We start from the raw sequence: 19027 nt of genomic DNA on the forward strand, positions 1-19027 counted from the left end.
TAGGTATGGCAATAAGAGACCATTGGCAACTTTGGAGAGAGCAGGTTCCATTAAATGATGAAGTTGGAAGCCAGTATAGGCAGCAGGGAAGCAACCAGGAGATTGAAGACTAAGGAGAGAGTGAAGAAATCAGATAAAGCAATCTCTTGGAGAAGATGATCTGAAATGGGATCAAGGGTGCACGTAGGAAGGGATTTGCGTTGGTATGGACAAGGGTCACCTCTATATGTGAAAAAGGTATTAAAGAGGAGATAGGGGAATACATCTGAATAAAGTAAAATGAGGAGAGAAGAAAAAAAGAGTCCTTTGCTTAGCAAATGGCCTAAATTTTTTCAGTTAAGTAGGAGGCAAGGTTCTCAGCTGAGAGGGGTATTGCACACTTGGTAAAATCAAAAATTCTGTCTGTAAACCAAAGACCAGTAGGCTTTATTTTGATTAATAGCAAAATTCTAAACCCTTTAATGATAAAAGACATTTAGAAAACATCTAAAAAGAAAACAATGATCACCTATGAAAGAAAGCAGTGATCCCAAAAGACCAGCATGGCATCATCAAGAACAGACCATGCCAAGGTAATTTTACTTCCTTTTTAAACAGGATTACAAAACTGGGATCTGAGTAATGTTGAAAATAGTTTACCTAGATTTTGGTAAAGCATTTGATAAAGTCTTTCATGTTATTCTTACTTAATAGAAAGAGAGACGTAGGCTATATTTAAGTACAGATAGATGGTTCTAAAATTGATTGAGTGGCCAGATACAAAGTAATAATTAACGGTTTTCTGTAAACTTGTATGGAGATCCTCAAGGATATCTACTAGGTACTGTACTGTTTAATATTTTTAATAAAGACTTAGATACGGACATAGATAGTATGGTTATCAGATTTGCTGATGACATGACTGGATGAGAGCAGTCAAAAAAAAAACCAGGATAGAACACTGGGTTGTTCCTAATAAGAGGAAATAATCCTCTAATAAGATGAAATTTAATAGGAATAAATGTAAAGTACAAGATAGTAAAGGTATGAGTAGAGAGCAATTTGTCTGAAAAATACCTGGGGCTATTGCTAGACTACAAACTCAATATGAGTCAGCAATGATAGGCGGCTGTCAAGAATGGTGAATTAACCTTAAATTGCAATGAGAGAGGCCTAGCATTCAAGTGATAGTTCTGCTGTGCCATGACCTAGTCAGAGCACATCTGATATGCTGTGTTCAATTCTAGGTTCTAATAAGCTACAGAGAAACCAGAGGAAGATAAGAGGATCTCGAGTTCAGGTCACGTAAAGCTCAACTGAAGAAAGAGGAGACGTTTATCCAGAAGAAGAGCAGACTTCAGAGAACATAATAGCTGTCTTAAAGTATTCGAAGGATCATTATGAAAAAAAAAATTATGCTTATTCTGCCCAGCTGAAGGATAGAAGTAGGTGCAATGGGTATAAGTTGCCAAGAGGTAAACTTAGACCTGATAGAAGGGAAAAAAATTCCTAACAAATGGAGCTATCCCAAAGTGAAATGTACAGCATTCCCCTGCACAGGAAATCAAGCAAAGGCTGAAAACATTCATGTTCAGGTACTGGTTGGACTGTGGCCTCTATGGGCCCTTCTAAATCTAAGATTCTGTGTGATTTTACCTCTCCGTGACTGAGTTTCTTTATCTATAAAAGAGGGATGATAATAATATTTACATAATTTACCTCAAGAGTTTGCAAATTTTAAGGCACTATGTAAATCTGAGTTATCATTATTCTTACTGTTTATCTGTAGTGGACCAGTTTTCAGCACACTAGTAATTCATGTAAACAGACAAAACCTATACCTTATGAAACCAACATCCTGAATACCTAAAATGATGTTATTTGTCCTTCTGGTGGCTCATTTAAGACCTACTGATATAGCCCTATAAAACAATAAAGTAGTCAAGGACAACAGGGTAGCGCCTTAGTGATGATACATACAGGTTTACCTTTTGGAGGTCGAGCACAGAATCTTCGATAGACAGAAATCACATTTGTCAACAGAGAACTTCGACTGGGAGTCACCTGAGTGGTCGCATATCGGTAGAGCTGAAATATGAAGTATAATAATCAACTCACAAAGATGATGCCATATACATTTTATCTAATATTGCCAATCAAGATGAAGAAAACAAACAAATATATGGACACTGATCTTCAAGCATCATCAAGCTAATCAAATGAAATGCAACAGGGCAGAGAGGCCACAGTGGTGGAGTTGGAGACAAGAAAACCCAGGTTTCAATTTGGCCTCAGGTGTCACCTGGAACATTTAAACCTTTATGGACCACAATGTCCTCATCTCTAACATGAAGGGATTGGGTTTAATGACCTCTAAAGTCTCTTTAGCTCTAAATCTATAATCTTTATTCCCACAGTGAGTAAAGACTAGAACAGAATGATTAACAGAACAGTCAAGGTGTAATGGTTTACAATGAAAGAGGCACTTGCTAGGACTTTGTTAACTAGGGCACCAGTCCCAGATCTTTCATTTTACTAGGTATATAACAATTTTATCAAGTCAGTCTACATCTATTTTCTTATTCATAATAATACCTACCCTCAATGTAAAACTGTGAGCGTCAAAGAGCATAATGCACATGCAAAACATTTTGTAAACTGTTAGACAAACATAAGATGGTATTGGAAGCAGCTAGGTAGCACAGTAGATAACATGATGGACTTGGAGTCAGTAAGACCTGGGTTCAAATCTTGCCTCAGAAACTGACTAGCTGTGACCTTGGGCAAGTCACCTCCTTCTGCCTCAGTTTCCTTATCTGTAAAATAGGTAATGATAATAGTATCTACCAGGGCTACTATGAGGACCAAATGAAATGACATGTGTAAAGTACTTTGTAAACCTTAAAGAGCTATATAAAGGTTAGCTATTATTATTGTTGTTGCTTTTAAATTTCTTATTAAAAGTTTAACATTAATATAACAAACTAAACTTGCTTAGTAACTAATTATATTTTAATTCATTTCAATGCAAAAAGCATCCTAACAATTTTTCATTCACTCCTGCTAAGTCTCATTCAGGATTCTTTGTCCATTCAGCTTTATTCATGTTTCCTCTTAAACGATCATAAGTGTATATTCTATTATTTTGATTCTACTTTTTTCATTTTTAATTATTCCATAAAGATTTCCAAATTTCTTTGTATTCTTCATATTTGTTAGTCTTAATTGCATTATAGTCTTCCATTATATCAATACACAATTTAAATATTTATCTACTGTTAAACATTTTGGTCGTTCTTAGCTTGGATTTTTGTTTTTGTTGTTTTTGCTTTTTTTTGTAATTACATATAATGCTGATATGAAAATCTCTGAAGAGATAGAATGTACTTTTTTTAATTTAAAAAAAAGCCTTTTAAAAACAGGGTGCAAAAAATGGAAATAACTTAAATGTTCAATAACAGGTAAATTTTTAACATGTGGTGCATTAATGTAATGGCATACTGTCAAAGGGTATTTCTTACTTTTATACCTTTTATTGTGTACTGTAAAATTGTTCTCCAAAAAGAGTCTATAAACTTGTAATTCTACCAGCAATGGATGAGCACGTATTATTTGTAATTAAGTTTATCTTATAAGCATTTTTATCTTCCCCTTCTACTGTTCCTCCCAACTGAATAATTAAAAAAAAACAAAAACAAAAACAAGAAAGTCCTCATAACAAACATGCATGGAACAGGAAAATAAATTCCCCCACTGACCATGTCCAAAAATGTATGTCTCATACTGTGTTTTAAAACCATAACCCTTTCGGCAGCAGGTGAATATCATTTCTCATCTTTAATCGTCTGGACTCACTTACCATTGCACTGAACAGAGTTCTATTGTCTTAAAAGTTGTTTTTCTTTATAATATTATTATTATTGTACAAATTGTTCTAGTTCTTCTCATTTCACTGAAAACTTTCCAGTATTCTCTGAAACTATAAATTTAATCATATCTTATGATGCATTATATTTTCATAGGGAGGGGCTAAGCTTATTTCTCAGTATCCTAGAATGATACGATTTTATAGGACTGGAAGATAAATATAAATCATCTTCTGGAAGTAAAGAATAGTTCAAAATGCACAGAATATTTTCTATTATCACTGTATCAGTGTCCTTCATCCATTAATTTTTCTACTACCTGATTTACTGCTCTGAAAAGACACATTCTGTGACACCAAGTGCTGACTCATTTTCAAGGTCTAAAATGTAAACATATACAGTAACCTTAGTAAAAAGCAATTCCATCTACAAACACATCAATAGATTCAATGTAGAGATGATTTAGCAGCAGTAAGAGTGATATACTAGCTACATCAGATATATTATAACTATGACAACTAGTTACAGTAATTAAAAAAAAAACAACTGTTATAGCACATCTCATTAGTTGTACTTCCTGTAATACAAAATCTAAATTACTAAGTTGTATACAACTTAAAAATTGGATCCTTTTTTAAATGCTCTAGAGGAGCTCACCATTAAAGCATTTCACTAGATTATTAATGTAAAAGCAGGTAATGGCAACAAAAAGATTTTAAGTAACTATCTTAATTCAAGAGGAGTCCTAAGATGAATCATTTTGTAAAACGAAAAATTTACCCCAATTTAACCTTTCTTATAAAGCTGGATTTTTATATGCTTAGGCTTCTCCCATGGCAAGTCACACCTCCATTAGCATCCTTAATAATTTTTAATCTCTTCTTTAGTCTTAGACAAAAAAAAAATCCTAAAAGGCAAATAAATGTACATTTAAAGTTTAATTTCCAAAAAGCACAACATTCTTTCCACATTAGAACTGATATGCTGACACTTCTAATTTTATGACTATCCCTCTGAGTCCAAGAAAATTAGTCTTGGAGTCACATATCCATAGTGAACCAGAATGTGGTTTCTCCAATGATTTTTAACAATCGATTACATAAAAAGTATTGATAAAGTGACTTTACCCATTATCAATAACTTTCCTCTTATGTGGACTGAATGCCTGCTACTCCTTGATTGATATTACCTGCCTGACATTATCTCCCACAAAGATTTACAAAATAAAAACATTCTGTATACATTAATATTTATGAATTTCTAAGAGGCGCTTGTAGCTATTAATACCATTACCATGAAGATTTTTTAAAAAAACATTTTCCTAGTGCAGTCAAATTATGAAGTAAATACAAAAACTTATGCCTCTGCATTCTTCCATTTGATTTCTTAAGGAGAGTCACTTAGTAGTTACCTTGGGGTGGGGGGAAGAGAATATTTAAATTGGTAAAACAGGAACATTAACATGAAGCAGCAGAAAAAGCACTGGAATTGGAGTCAAGGCCTGCCTGGGTTCAAATTCTGCCTGAAACTATCTTATGAAGGTTTTAGTAATTGTACTTCCTCACAGAACATGTCCTTAATAAATTCATGCTATTATTATAATATGTTGTGGCCATAGTATAACTGGACCATCTGTAATGATCAAATGAAATGGAGTGTTAGCCATGTGTAGTTTTGCTGAAAGGTAGGCGAATTTACCAAAGGCTCTGAATGAAGCTTTGGTAGTACCATAAAAATATAGTTAACTTAGGTAAGTATATGATTTATTAATGTTAATTTTGTTTCATTGGTGACTTCTTGATCAACAAAAACACTACGTATACATTCAATAAGGACGACCAAAATGGTTAAGAGGAAAGAGATTTCTGTATCAGCGAACTAAAAAATTAAGACTTGAGTTTTCAAAGATGAGATGGAAGTTGGGATAAAGATTCATAAGACAGGAAAAGTAAAGTATGGAGAATGTGACCTTATTCAACAAATTCTAAATACCAGAACTAGAGACTATACAATGAAGCTTAAAATAAATAACCAAAAGTACTACCTTTACATATTGTGGGTAAATTCATATAACTCATTACCCTTTACTCATGCTAGACAAGCTAAAAATATAAAAAGAGGGTTTAGCTACATTAGTGGACATTATGTTCATAAAGAGAGAGACGTTTAGGGATATAACCAATCTTCTAAGGTATTGTTGTGGAAGCCAACCACAACGTCCCACAAAATATTCCTTGGTGCACTTGCCAAAGACAGACTATTCAGGCATGGCCCAACGTGGCATTTATGCTCTACACGTTAGATATTGATTTTAACCTATGAATCCCATAGGTCATAAGTGCTTCTCACAGAGCTACTTAAATGACATTCACTGAATCAGTTATCCAGCCTCAAAACCTTGAAGTTATTTTTGACTCTTCTCTTGTCTTAAATTCTCCATATTCAAATCAGTCACCAAATCCTGTTTATTTTTGTGTCTCTCAAATCCATCCCTTTCTTTTCATTCCCACTGCCACAGTTCAGGTCTCTGCTACCTAATGCTTGATTTATTGAAATAGCCTTCTCTCCCTGCCTTCAGTTTCCTCTGTCTTCCAAATCTACACATTCCACCCCCATGCTCTGTTGATCATGTTACTCCCAGGTTCAAAAACGTTCAATGGACTTCCACTAACTAAAGGATAATATCTAAATATCTTAGCAGGGCATTTAAGGGCTTCTATAATCTAGGCCAAATTTAACTTTCCAATCTTATCTCCCACAATTTCCTGAGAGGAACCTTCCATTCAAAACACGCTGGTCTCATTACTTTCTCCCAAACACCACATTAAAAATCTATTCTCCTTGCTTATGTTCATGCTAGAAGACAACATTCTCCTGTTGCCCTCTCCCTCTATTCAAATTCCAGTCATCCAGACTCCATGAAGTCCTTCCCAAACACTCTAGCCTACAGTGATCTCTCTTTCCTCTGAGTGCTTAAATTACCTTCTGTTTGTATGTCTCAACTGACATTTACCAAATACTTCCTTGCATTATTATTAAACATTCTTTATGTCTGAGTCTTGTCTTTCCAACATGTTTTGTGACTTGCTTAAGAATAGGGACCGTGTCATAATTATTTTAATAATCTCCACAGTGCCTAACAAAGGACTCTACATATAAGATATATTTTATGGATTAAGATCAACTAGGATTCAAAAAGGAACTAATCTGTGCATACTCTTTGACTCAGTGATACCAGCAGCTGCCATATACCCTGAAGAAGCCAAATACAGAGGGAAAGGATTCATATGTACAAAAACATTTGTAGCACCACTTTTTGCTGTAGAAAAAAAATAGAAAATAAAGTGGGTGCTAACAGATTGGGGAATGGCTGGAGAAACTGTGATATATGAATATAATGGAATATTATTGATCCATAAGAAATAAATAATATGAATGATTAAGAAGAGCTTGGGAACTTATATGAACTAATGTGGACAGAATGAAACACTTTTTGACATGGCTAATGTGTTCATTTGTTTTGCTTAACTACTACTCATTGTAATGGAAGGCTTCTGTTAAGGCAGCAAAAGGGGAGCTAGGTGGCACAGTGGATAGAATGCTGGGACTGAAGTCAGGAAGACCCATCTCTTCGAGTTCAACTCTGACTTCAGACACTTAGCCATGTGAACCCCGGGCAAGTCATTTAATCCTGTTTGCCTCAGTTTCCTCATCTGTAAAATGGGCTGGAGAAAAAGATACGCCAGCATCTTTGTCAAGAAAATCCCAGATGGAGTCACATAGAGTCAGACACGGCTGAACAACAACAGATACGTAATTTTTTTAAAAATAATAACAAAGTTTAAAAGGGCAAGTTTGTTGCTATCTTGTTAAATTTACTATATTCTTTTAAAAAACTCTTAAGTTCATAGTTTCACATATAATCCTCTTTTGATCTTTGTCTATGTCTCACAAAGTTCTCAAATAGAATCTTTTTTAAAAAGATCAATTAGAATACTCCAGAAAAAAAATCCCAAGTTAAAGATTTAGTAGGGGGCAGCAAGGTGGCAGCTAGGTGGCGCAGTGGATAGAGCACCAGCCCTGAAGTCAGGAGGACCTGAATTCAAATGTGTCCTCTGACCAAACATTTGATACTTACTAACTGTGTGACCCTGGGGAAATCACTTAATCCCAATTGCCTTAATTTAAAAAAAGAAAAATTCAGTAGTTATCTATAGAGAAATCTTTTATAGGATGCTCTCTTTCCCTATTTATCTGACTAAGACCTGGATGTTTGCAATTATTTTCATCTACAAAATAAGCACAAGCTAACTTGGGGAGGGCACTCACTAAGCAGTTGGGAGCATCAGAAAAAGACTCCCGTAAGAGGTAGTGTTTGAATTCTTGAGATGTTAAGGAAATTATTGTTTCTAAGAGGTGAGAGTGAGAAGAGAGTGCCCGTGGCAATGGGAGATGTATTAGAGTTTACTGAACAATCAAGTCAGGTTAGATGCATGCTTTAGAAATATCATTTTGGCAGTTTAGTTCTTTACCAGAAGGCTCTCAAGCTAGAATGTCAAGGAAACCCTTCAAATATCTTCTGAACCTTAACAGGCTCAGATTCATGACACCAAGAAAGAAGAGGATTTTTGTGAAGACTAAGTAGACTTCAATGACACTACAGATTATAAACTGACAGAGACCTATTTTCAATATTCAATAGGACAGTAATTAGAGCAAGATAAGATGGAGGCCAAAAATACAAAAAGGGATTGAAATGGGGGGAATAAGTAGAAAAGGAGATAAAAGTAGAACTTAATTAAAGGATGAAGTGGAGACTAGGTTAAACAAAGCTTTACATTAACTTGGCTAAATGAAAGGTAGTAACAGCAATTCCTTATCCCTTTCTGACTTATCTAATGTGCAGGTCTGGCTCATTACAAGCAGAAATGACACATACATTAGCTAAGCTTAGTAAGCATTTTCTCTTTGCCTACAACTTCGTAAAATCAATCACACAAAAAATTCACATTTATATAAAAAACCTTATCTATCTTCACAGGCAAAAAACCTAAATGAACTTTCTAGTTAAGGGATATCTTTTCATAGGAAGACCTGGTCTTTACTATGAGGTTATATTATTTTCAAAGGATAACAAGTGAACAAACTAAAGCATCCAACAGTGAAAAGGCTCTCAAACTCTTACAGGAGAGATTATAGCTAGGTGACCTTGGACAAGTCACTTAAGTTTTTTGGTCCCAGAATATGTACAAGAGGGATTCCACCACCTTACCTGACTGAAGTCAGGTAGCTCAAGGATCTAGACCTGGAAAGGAACCTTAATTAATCCAATCTTGCTAATTTATTGATGAGGAAAGTGAGACCCACACAAGTTAAGTGACTTGCTCAAGGTCACACAATATGTGGCGGAGCAGGGATTCAAACTCAGGTTCAGTGACTCCAGGTTCAGCACTCTTTCCACTTACAGCTATAAGATCTATAATTGTATAAGGCTCCTACCATTTAGGCAATGAATGGGGCCAAGTCTATGAATAGCAGGAATAAAAAAAAAATAAATAAAAAAGGAAGGGCCCCCTCTCCTTAGTACAACTTTCTCTGCCGGTCCCCTGCACCGATCTCCTCCGGGGCTATCTGTGCAGGCCTAGGGCTCGGACCGCCGTCCTATCGGCCAGATCTGGGGCCCTTTCCTCCCGACAGAGTGGATGGTTAACGACGAGGGCCCTCCTGGCCTCAGTTTTCTCATCCGCAGCCCTCTGAGGTCGCTTCCACTGCGGGCACAGGGATGGAGGAAGTGACGGAGGGCGGCCTGGGGAGGAGGCCAGGACGGGGCTGGGGGCTCGGCTCGAAGCGGGGGGAAGCTGCGGGTGACCTTGACGCGGCCGCCGCCTCCGTTCCCAGGCAGGCCCCGGAGGACGCGGGGTCCGGGGCCCGAGGAGGAGGAAGAGGCCGGCAGCCGACGGCAGCGGGAGGGCCCGGGGCACCGTGGGACTCACCGTCCGAAGGCAGGTCCCCTTGCTGCGGCTCACGCCGCCGCCGCCGCCGCCGCCTCCGGAAAGGAGGAGAAAGGGGGGCAGCTGCTGCCGCGGGAGCAGAGGGAAACCACGGGACCAGCAGCAGCCCCGGCGGGAGAGCAGCAGGTAGCAGTGCGCCATGACCGCTGCGGGCAGCGGGCCGGCGCAGCCGCCGTGGCTCACCGGGACCCCGGCCCGGCTACCTGTGGGCTGGTCAGCAGCTCCCGGAGTCCGCCTAGGGAACAAACAAACACTTTACGGCTTCCGTCCTCCCTTCTCTCGCGCGCACCTAAGGTAGTTTCACTGTTCTCGAATCACACCTACCTCCCTTCGTCAACCCCTCCCCCGGTGCGTTTACCTCATCACGTAAAGCACGACTCCGGGTCACACCCACCTTCCTTTGCTCAACCCCGCCTCCGGTGCGGCTTACGTCATCACGCAAAGTACCCCGCCCCCATCACACCCACCTCCTTTTGCTCGGCCCCGCCCAAGTGCGTCTTGCGGCATCACGCAAAGCGTGTTCAGGTTTACTGCGCTGCCTGGGCGCTTACTCTGCCCCTTTCCTCTAAACGAATCCCTCATCCTTTTGGAGTACACGTGGGATACGTTTGGAGGGAGGAGCAAAGGGTGAGGACGAGCCTAAGAATTGTGCAAAACTAGAAAAAAAAGTGAAAACCCACAAAACTGGATTTAAAAGTAAATGAAAAAAATTTAATGACAAAGGGCTACTAAGAATTTCGTAAATTTTTGCTTTCATACAACACAGTAACACCTATATTTGGAAGTCGTTTACATATTGCAAGATACTATTCGGTCTACAAAAGAATATTTGCTTGTTTCATACTTGTGGAGCTCTTACAAAAACTTCAAAATAAACCCCCCCTACCCCGCCAAGGGAACCATTGTTCTAGTGAAGTTCCTCTGTGAAGGTTCATAGAAGGATCAGGAGCAGGGTGCCATGTGGAGACACTTAGCACACCAAGATATCAGGGATATTTCTTAACTGTGTTTAAATATCTCAATACCTTATGAAAAGATAGCTAGACAACTGTCTTCAGCAACCCTTGGTACAGGTCTGAGTATAGTTATTTTGGTGTTGCATGTTTTTGCCCACTGGGTGGCAGTAATTATCTATATAGTATTAAGAACATCAAGGAAATACTGATACACTTTATGTGAGCCTGTTGTATATGTATTGTTTTTGAAATTTTGTTACTTGTTTAACGTAGGGACTGGCACATAGGGGCTGAGATTGCCTCTCAGAGTTCCAGATCCCAATTAACCTTATAATATTCATAATGCCAATAATATTCATATGCCATCTTTCTTATATGAAGAAACCCTAACACACTCCACCATATAAGGGACAATGTGCTTTGAGTTGCTTTCCCAATCGTGATGATAATTTTAATCTTATCTATCCATATTGAATGCCTGGTCCATTCCCTTAGTGAAGCAGTTATTCTGATAACTTTCATAGGGTATATATTTTTTTTTTCAAAAAGACACTGCATCCAATTAATATTCATTGAATGAACAAAATGATCACTAGTTTGGGTTGTATATATGACAATTGTAGGAATCAATTAAATTCAATTAAAAAAACATTGATGGCGCAGCTAGGTGGTGCAGTGAATAGAGCTCTAGCCTTGGAGTCAGGAGGACCTGAGTTCAAATCCAGCCTCAGACACTTAACACTTACTGGCTGTGTGACTCCGGGCAAGTCACTTAACCCCGATCACCTCACCAAAAAAGCACACACACACAAAAAACATTGATGAAGTGCTAGGCATTGAGAATATAAGGATAGATAAAGCTTGGTTAATGTGGAGATTTGTTTTGCTTGACTCTATTCGTAATGGGTTTTGATTTTCTTATCTTCTCAATGGGTGGGGGAGGGTAAGGGAGAGGGAGAGAATCTGGAACTGAAAATAAAATTAATTAAAAAAAAGAAAAAATATAAAGCATGGAAATTGTTGTTAAGGTACTTACAATCTAACTGGAGTGAAAAACACATACAAAAATTACTATGATTCAAGGAAGAGTATAGCAAATGCAAAGCAATGGGCCAGGCAACTAATAAGAGGAATTTGAGGAAGGAGGAATTTGCAGATCAAAAAATGAATCATAAAAGAGGACCCCAGACAGGCCTTTAGTCTGGGGAGGAACTTTAATGGGGAGAGATGGTGATGTACGGTGGAGGAATCCATTCTATGCACAGTGGATAGTTGGTTAGTTGGTTGTTGTCCTTTGTTCTCAAAGAGGACCAAAATGACATTATTACTTTGGGCAAGGTACAAGTGTATCCGACTATGGCTGCTCAGACCAATACAAACGTGGAAGGTTCTACCACAGTTGGGCACAAAATAGTCATATGAACGTTTGAAGTTGTCAGCTGGAAAAACTGGCCTCTATCCTGTGAGTGGCTGGAATGGAACAGAGCAGGCTAGAGACAGGAGAGTCAGAAATCAAAGAGAAGTTTAATTTCAAAGTGAGAGAAATGGCTTGCAAGCAAGGACACATGTGCCAGAGCCCCACTCCTAGTAGGAGGAAACCTGAGGCAGTGTGGGGAGATCTCAGTGCTTATACCTATGGCTACACAGTGAGCTGCATCCCCGACAATGAGGGGTAACGGCAACAATAAGCCAAGTTTGATGCATAGCAAGACTTCACGATCAGAACATGGGTACTTATCTGATGCTTGACCAAGCTCAGAGAACACCTGGTGCTGGTCAAAGCAACCCAATAATCATACAAAACAGTTCTGGGATTTTGCTGTGCCTATGATCATCCAGAGAGTGAGCCCAAAGGATTATTGTTATGCCAAGCTCAGGGCATAGCTTGTTTGCTGGGCCTTAGCTTTGGAAAACAGTGTATCTCCTAATATCTTGACACAGTGGAGATGTCTCAAAATTTGCGCATATCACATTTCCTTTGAGCTACTGCAATTCTGCTTATTTGCTCAGCATCTTCTTTGATACAGGCACACCATGCTGGGGGTTCTGTGTCAGTCTCCCATGTCTTATAATAAATTCCAGAGTTCTTCAGAGACACCTTGGGAGTGTCCTTGTATTGCTTCTTCTGACCTCCATATGAGCACTTGCCTCATGTAAGTTCTTTGTAAAATAGTCTTTTAGGCAAATACATGTTTGGCATTCAAACAACATGGCCAGCTCATCAGAGTTGTGGTGTATGGAATAGTTTGAGTGCTTAACAGTTCAGCTTCAGAAAGGACCTCAGTGTCCAGTACCTTATTTTGCCAGGTGATCTTTGGAGTCTTCCAAAAATAATTCAAATGGAAACAATTCCATTTCCTGGCATGACACTGGTAGACTGTCCAGGTTTCACAGACATACAACAAGAAGGTCAGCCCAACAGCTCTGAAGACCTTCAGTTTGGTAGGCAATCTAATACCTCTCAAACACTTTCCTTCAGAGCCTCCCAAACACTGAACTAGCTCTGGCAAAATGTGTGTCACCCTTATCATCTATGTGAACATCTCTGGAAAGTATACTGCCAGGGTAAGTCAACTTATCCCCAGCATTCAAAATTCCTCCATTTGCTGTAACCAATGGTTCCATGTGTGGAAGGTGTGGCACTGGCTAGTGGAGAACCTCTGTTTTTTTGGTGTTAATTGTTAGGCCAAAATTAGTACAAGCAGCGAAGAAACAATCTATACTTTATTGCATCTCAGCTTCAGAGACTGTATTGAGTACACAACCAATCATCTGCAAATGAAAAGTTTTGTACTAATTCTCTCTCTACTTTAGTCTTGAAATGGCAATACAGTATGGGTGATGTCTTTTGGCTCTCTAATAAATAGGATTTAAGTGAGGCAGCATTGGGTGAAGTGGTTGACCTCACTCTGTCTTCCAGAGTCATTGAAATCCGGTGGCAAGACAAAAGTCAAGATGACTGGCAGTGGCACAGGATGCAGTGGATGACTTTGGCATCTTCAATGTCTAACCAAGCTCTAAGAGCTCCACAGCACCTACTTCAGTTGCCTTCACGGTCATTGGAACAAATTGTTCTCATCTGCCCGTTCCACTAGAGGAAATTGTCACATGCCTAGGGTAGACACCCCCCCCCCCACCTAACTTGCCAACGTATTTGAAACACCCTGGTTAACTTCACCCTAGTTTAGCCTATCTGCTGAAATGGTTTAGTGGGATATGGCCACTGTATTTGCTACAGCTTCTTGGAGCCACAGTTGAGAGTTGAGTGAATCAAGTGGACATCAAAGGTGGAAAGCAGCCCTGAAAAGGGCTTGATAGTGCTTACACAGAGGTACTAGTATTCCCTGAACACCCCATGCCTTGCATGGTAGATAGTATGAGAAAGGCAAAGAGACGGGAGAAGGCAAGGACTAGAAATCACAGACAAGTTAGAGTCCAGCTCCTCACATCTGTGACTTTAGGGGCTTCCAATAGCCATTCCAAAATTTGTACTTTTCTCTCACAACCACTTCTTTCAAAGTCTTCTGACCATCTCCAGTCTTCATTCACCTAGACAAGTACACAGCATCAAAGCTTAGCATTCTATCAACCAAGCAGAACTCACATCCCTTACATATACATAGCATGATCACAGGATTATCTTTCTGGGCATTGCCCTGTCTTAGTAGAAGGAAGTATTACACCGGGATCAGTAATTCATAACTCATTCAGTTGACAATGGGAAGCCAATGAAAGTTTTTGAGTAAAGGAGTGTTGGGATTAACGTTGTGTTAGGAATGTTGCCCAGGAAATGGCAATGGCATTTGTTTATAAGAATTCTGAGACTTTGGTCATTAGTTCTATAGAGATACAGATCTAGGTGGAGATGATGATATCGTAAAGATAGCTGAGGAGATCACTGAGCCTCTGGAGAATGTATCACCAGCTTGTGCCAGGGTGTGTTCTCCAAAATGACCACTTGTCTATTAAGATATAATCAATTTTATTTCTAGTGATACAGTTCTCTGCTAACCATGTGTGGCCCCTACCAACTCTCCTGGAAGAAAGTAGTCATTCTATACTGATTGCTACCTTTCACTATTTAATATCAAACCATATTTTCCAATATGTTTTGTACTCCTTCCCCATTCTCATTTACACATTGAAATCCATAAGCAATAATAATGATAATAACAATATTCAGTTAGATAACAATAGTTAGCTAGATGAATTGGCAGCTACTAGTGAAGACAACAAACTTTGGGTCAGGCTGACCACTTCATCTAATGCTGCCTCACTTAAATCCAATTTGAAGCATCTGGAGATGAAAGCTATTTCAGTAATCAGTAGAAACCTGAAGGACTTAAGGCAAGAAGTATGTAGCACTTCAGCCTCATCTGGATCAGATCCTGTTAATTGTGGATCAGGTAGCAGCTTTAGAGAAGACAGCCTACAAGTCAGAACCATATTTGAGGAAACTAGAAGCAAAGTATAAGAAGCTACAGAAATGATGGATGAATTAATTAACAACATTTAGCACCAAGATTTTTTTCACCTATGAGGATGTTTCATAAGAGCTAAAGTATGTCAGACAGAACTCACCAAATTTGTGTGCTTCAAGTCCATAAAAAGAAGCAGCACTCCTGATCCAAGGAGTAGTCTAGGCCCTGAGCTTTGGTTGGATGTTATGATTGTCACTGCCCTTTTGTGCATATGTCAGTCAACCAACTTTTACTCCATACCTACTATGTGCCAGGCACTGTGCTAAGTTTTAGGGATACAAAAAAGGGGAAAAGACAGTCTCTGCCCTCAAAGAGCTTATAATTTAATGGGGGAGATAGCAAGCAAACAAATATATACAAAACAAGCTATGTTCAGAATTAACAGGAGATAATTGACAGAAGGAAGCCACTGGAATTAAGAGGGGTTGGGAAAGGTGTCCTGTAGAAGGTGGCATTTTTATTGTTGCTGTTCAGTTGTTTCAGTTGTGTCCAACTCTTTGTGATCCTATCTGGGGTTTTCTTAGCAAAGATTTTGGAGTGATTTGCCATTTCTTTCTCCAGATCATTTTACAGATGTGGAAACTGAGGTAAACAGGGTCATATAGCTAGTAAGAGACCAGTTGAGACCAAATTTGCACTCAGGTCTTCCTAACTCCATGCTATTCACTGTACCACCTGGTACACCTAGTTAGGAGTTAAAGGAAGTCAGGAAACTTCTGCTTCTGGGAGCCAAGATGGCAGAGTAAAATGTCAATTATCTCCTGTTTATCCTGAATATAGCTTGTTTTGTATATATTTGTTTGCTTGCTATCTCCCCCATTAAATTATAAGCTCTTTGAGGGCAGAGACTGTCTTTTCCCCTTTTTTGTATCCCTAAAACTTAGCACAGTGCCTGGCACATAGTAGGTATGGAGTAAAAGTTGGTTGACTGACATATGCACAAAAGGGCAGTGACAATCATAACATCCAACCAAAGCTCAGGGCCTAGACTACTCCTTGGATCAGGAGTGCTGCTTCTTTTTATGGACTTGAAGCATACAAATTTGGTGAGTTCTGTCTGACATACTTTAGCTCTTATGAAACATTAAGCTAATGACTCTATGAGAGAGCAAGAATCAGTCAAACAAAAACAAAAGAATAAAAAAATACAAGAAAACATAAATACCTCATTGGTAAAACAAATGACCTGGGAAATAGATCCAGGAGTGACAATTTAAAAATTATTGGTCTAACTGAAAACCATGATGAAAAAAAGAGCCTGGATAACATCCTTCAGGAAATCATCAAAGAAAACCTCCCTGAGGTCCTAGAACCAGAGGGTAAATTAGTCATGGAAAGAATCCACTGATCACCTCCTGAAAGAGATCCCAAATCGAAAACTCCAAGGAACATGTAGCCAAATTCCACAATTACCAGCTCAAAGAGAAAATACTGCAAGCAGCCAGAAAGAAACAATTTAAATATTGTGGAACCACAGTCAGGATTACACAGGATCTTGCAGCTTCTACATTAAAAGACCGAAGGGCATGGAATACAATATTCCATAAGGCAAAGGAGCTTGGATTACAACCAAGGATCAACTACCCAGCAAAAGTGAGCATAATCTTTCAGGGGAGGAGATGACATTCAAAGAAATAGGGGACTTCCAAACCTTCCTGATCAAAAGACCAAAGCTCAACAGAAAATTTGACCTTCAAATATAAGACTCAAGAGAGACATAAAAAGGTAAACAGAAAAGGGAAAAAAACCCTACAACATATTATTAATAAGGGCAAACTGTTCATATCCCTATAAGGGAAGATGACACTTGTAACTCTTAAGAACTGTAATGTCATTATGATATTTAAAAGGGAATATACTTAGAAGCTGTGGGCTTAAGTTGACTTTGATGTGATGGTAAAAAATTTAATTAAGTGGTGAAAAGAGATTATACTGGGAGAAGAAGAAAGGAGGAGGCAGACAAGCATAAATTATATCACATGAAAAGGCACAAAAACCAAATACAGTACAGGTAAAGAAGGGAGGGATATGAGCATTGTTTGGACCTAACTCTCATCAGATTTGGTCCAAAGAGGGAATAACATAATCAGTTAGGTATAAAAATCTAATTTACCCTATAGGAAGTAGAAAGGGTATAGGGAAAAGAAAAGAGAGAGGGCTAATAGAAGGGAGGGCAGACTGAAAGAGGCGTTGGTGGAAAGCAAAACTCTACCGGTGAGGAAAGGAGAGAAAAAAAAGCATAAATGGGGGTTGGAGAGGGAAGGAATAGGATGGAGAGGAAGACACAGATAGCAATCATAACTGTGAATGTGAATGGGATGAACTCTCCCATAAAGTGGGAACAGATAGCAGAATGGATTAAGGACCATAATCCTACAATATGTTGTTCACAAGAAACACATTTGAAACAGAGGAATACACACAGAGTAAACATAAAAGGTTGGAGCAGAATATATTATTCTTTGCTGAAATAAAAAAAAAGCAGGGGTAGGAATCCTGATCTCAGACAAAGCAAAAGCAAAAATAGATCTAAATAAAAGAGATAATGAAGGAAACTACATCCTGCTAAAAGGTATCATAGATAGTGAAGTAATATCATTACTAAGCATATATGCACCAAGTGGTAGCAGCCAAATTCTTAAAGGAGAAGTAAAGAAAGATACAGGAAGAAACAGAGAGCAAAACTATACTAGTGGGGAACCTCAACCACACCTTCTCAGAACTAGATAAATCTAACCACAAAATAAACAAGAAAGAAATTAAGGAGATCAATGGAATCTTGGAAAAGTTAAATATGGTTGACCTCTGGAGAAAGCTGAATGGAGACAGAAAGGAATCTACCTTTTTCTCAGTGATATATGGCACCTACACAAAAACTGACCATGTACTAGGGCATAAAAACTTCACAATCCAGTGCAGAAAGGCAGAAATATTAAATGCACCCTTTTCAGATCATGGTGCAATAAAAATTACATTTAATAAAGGACCATGGGAAGATAGACCAAAAATTAATTGGAAACTAAATAATCTAATCCTAAAGAATGAGTGGGTCAAACAACAAATCATAGAAATAATCACTAACTTCATCCAAGAAAATGACAATAATAAGACAACATACCAAAACTTATGGGATGAAGTGAAAGCAGTCCTAAGGGGAAGTTTTATATCTCTAAATGCTTATATGAATAAAATAGAGAAAGAAGAGATCAATGAATTGGGCATGCAACTAAAAAAGCTAGAAAAAGAACAAATTGAAAATCTCCTATTAAATAACAAATTAGAAAGTTGGAAAAACAAAGGAGAGATGAATAAAATTGAAATTAAGAAACTATCAAACTAATAAATAAAACTAAGAGCTGGTTTTATGGGGAAAAAAAGACAATAAAATAGATAAACCTTTGGTTACTTTGATTTTAAAAAAAGAAGAAAACCAAATTACCAGCACCAAAAATGAAAAGGGTTAATTCACCACCAATGAAGAGGAAATCAAAATGATAATTAGGAGCTATTTTGCCCAACTGCATGCCAATAAATTTGACAGTCTTAGTGAGATGGATGAATATTTATAAAAATATAAATTGCCCAGATTAATGGAAGAGGAAATAAAATACTTAAATAATGCCATTTCAGAAAAAGAAATTGAACAAGCCATCAATTTACTCCCTAAGAAAAACTCTCCAGAGCCAGATGGATTTACAAGTAAATTCTATCAAACTTTTAAAGAACAACTAATT

The 19027-nt window shown here is 38.3% G+C and overlaps 1 protein-coding gene across 3 annotated transcripts in view; it reads right to left on the reverse strand.

Annotated features, from left to right (window-relative positions):
- AFG3L2 (AFG3 like matrix AAA peptidase subunit 2) overlaps positions 1 to 9997 on the reverse strand; it is a 53854-nt gene extending 43857 nt beyond the window's left edge. Inside the window, exons 1-2 of one of the 3 annotated variants that reach the window (XM_027852320.1) lie at positions 9839 to 9997; positions 1968 to 2067 (exon numbers count right to left, since the gene is read on the reverse strand). In XM_027852320.1, the coding sequence (XP_027708121.1) occupies positions 1968 to 2067; positions 9839 to 9997 (259 nt within the window). Of the gene's footprint in view, positions 1 to 1967; positions 2068 to 2578; positions 2650 to 9344; positions 9358 to 9838 lie in introns of those variants that run through there. The other 2 variants (XM_027852322.1, XM_027852321.1) reach the window with 2 other exon arrangements.
- Positions 9998 to 19027: the final 9030 nt, after the last annotated feature.

Source organism: Vombatus ursinus, unplaced genomic scaffold, assembly GCF_900497805.2.
Source record: "Vombatus ursinus unplaced genomic scaffold, bare-nosed wombat genome assembly UNPS02009573.1, whole genome shotgun sequence".
Taxonomy (NCBI): domain Eukaryota; kingdom Metazoa; phylum Chordata; class Mammalia; order Diprotodontia; family Vombatidae; genus Vombatus; species Vombatus ursinus.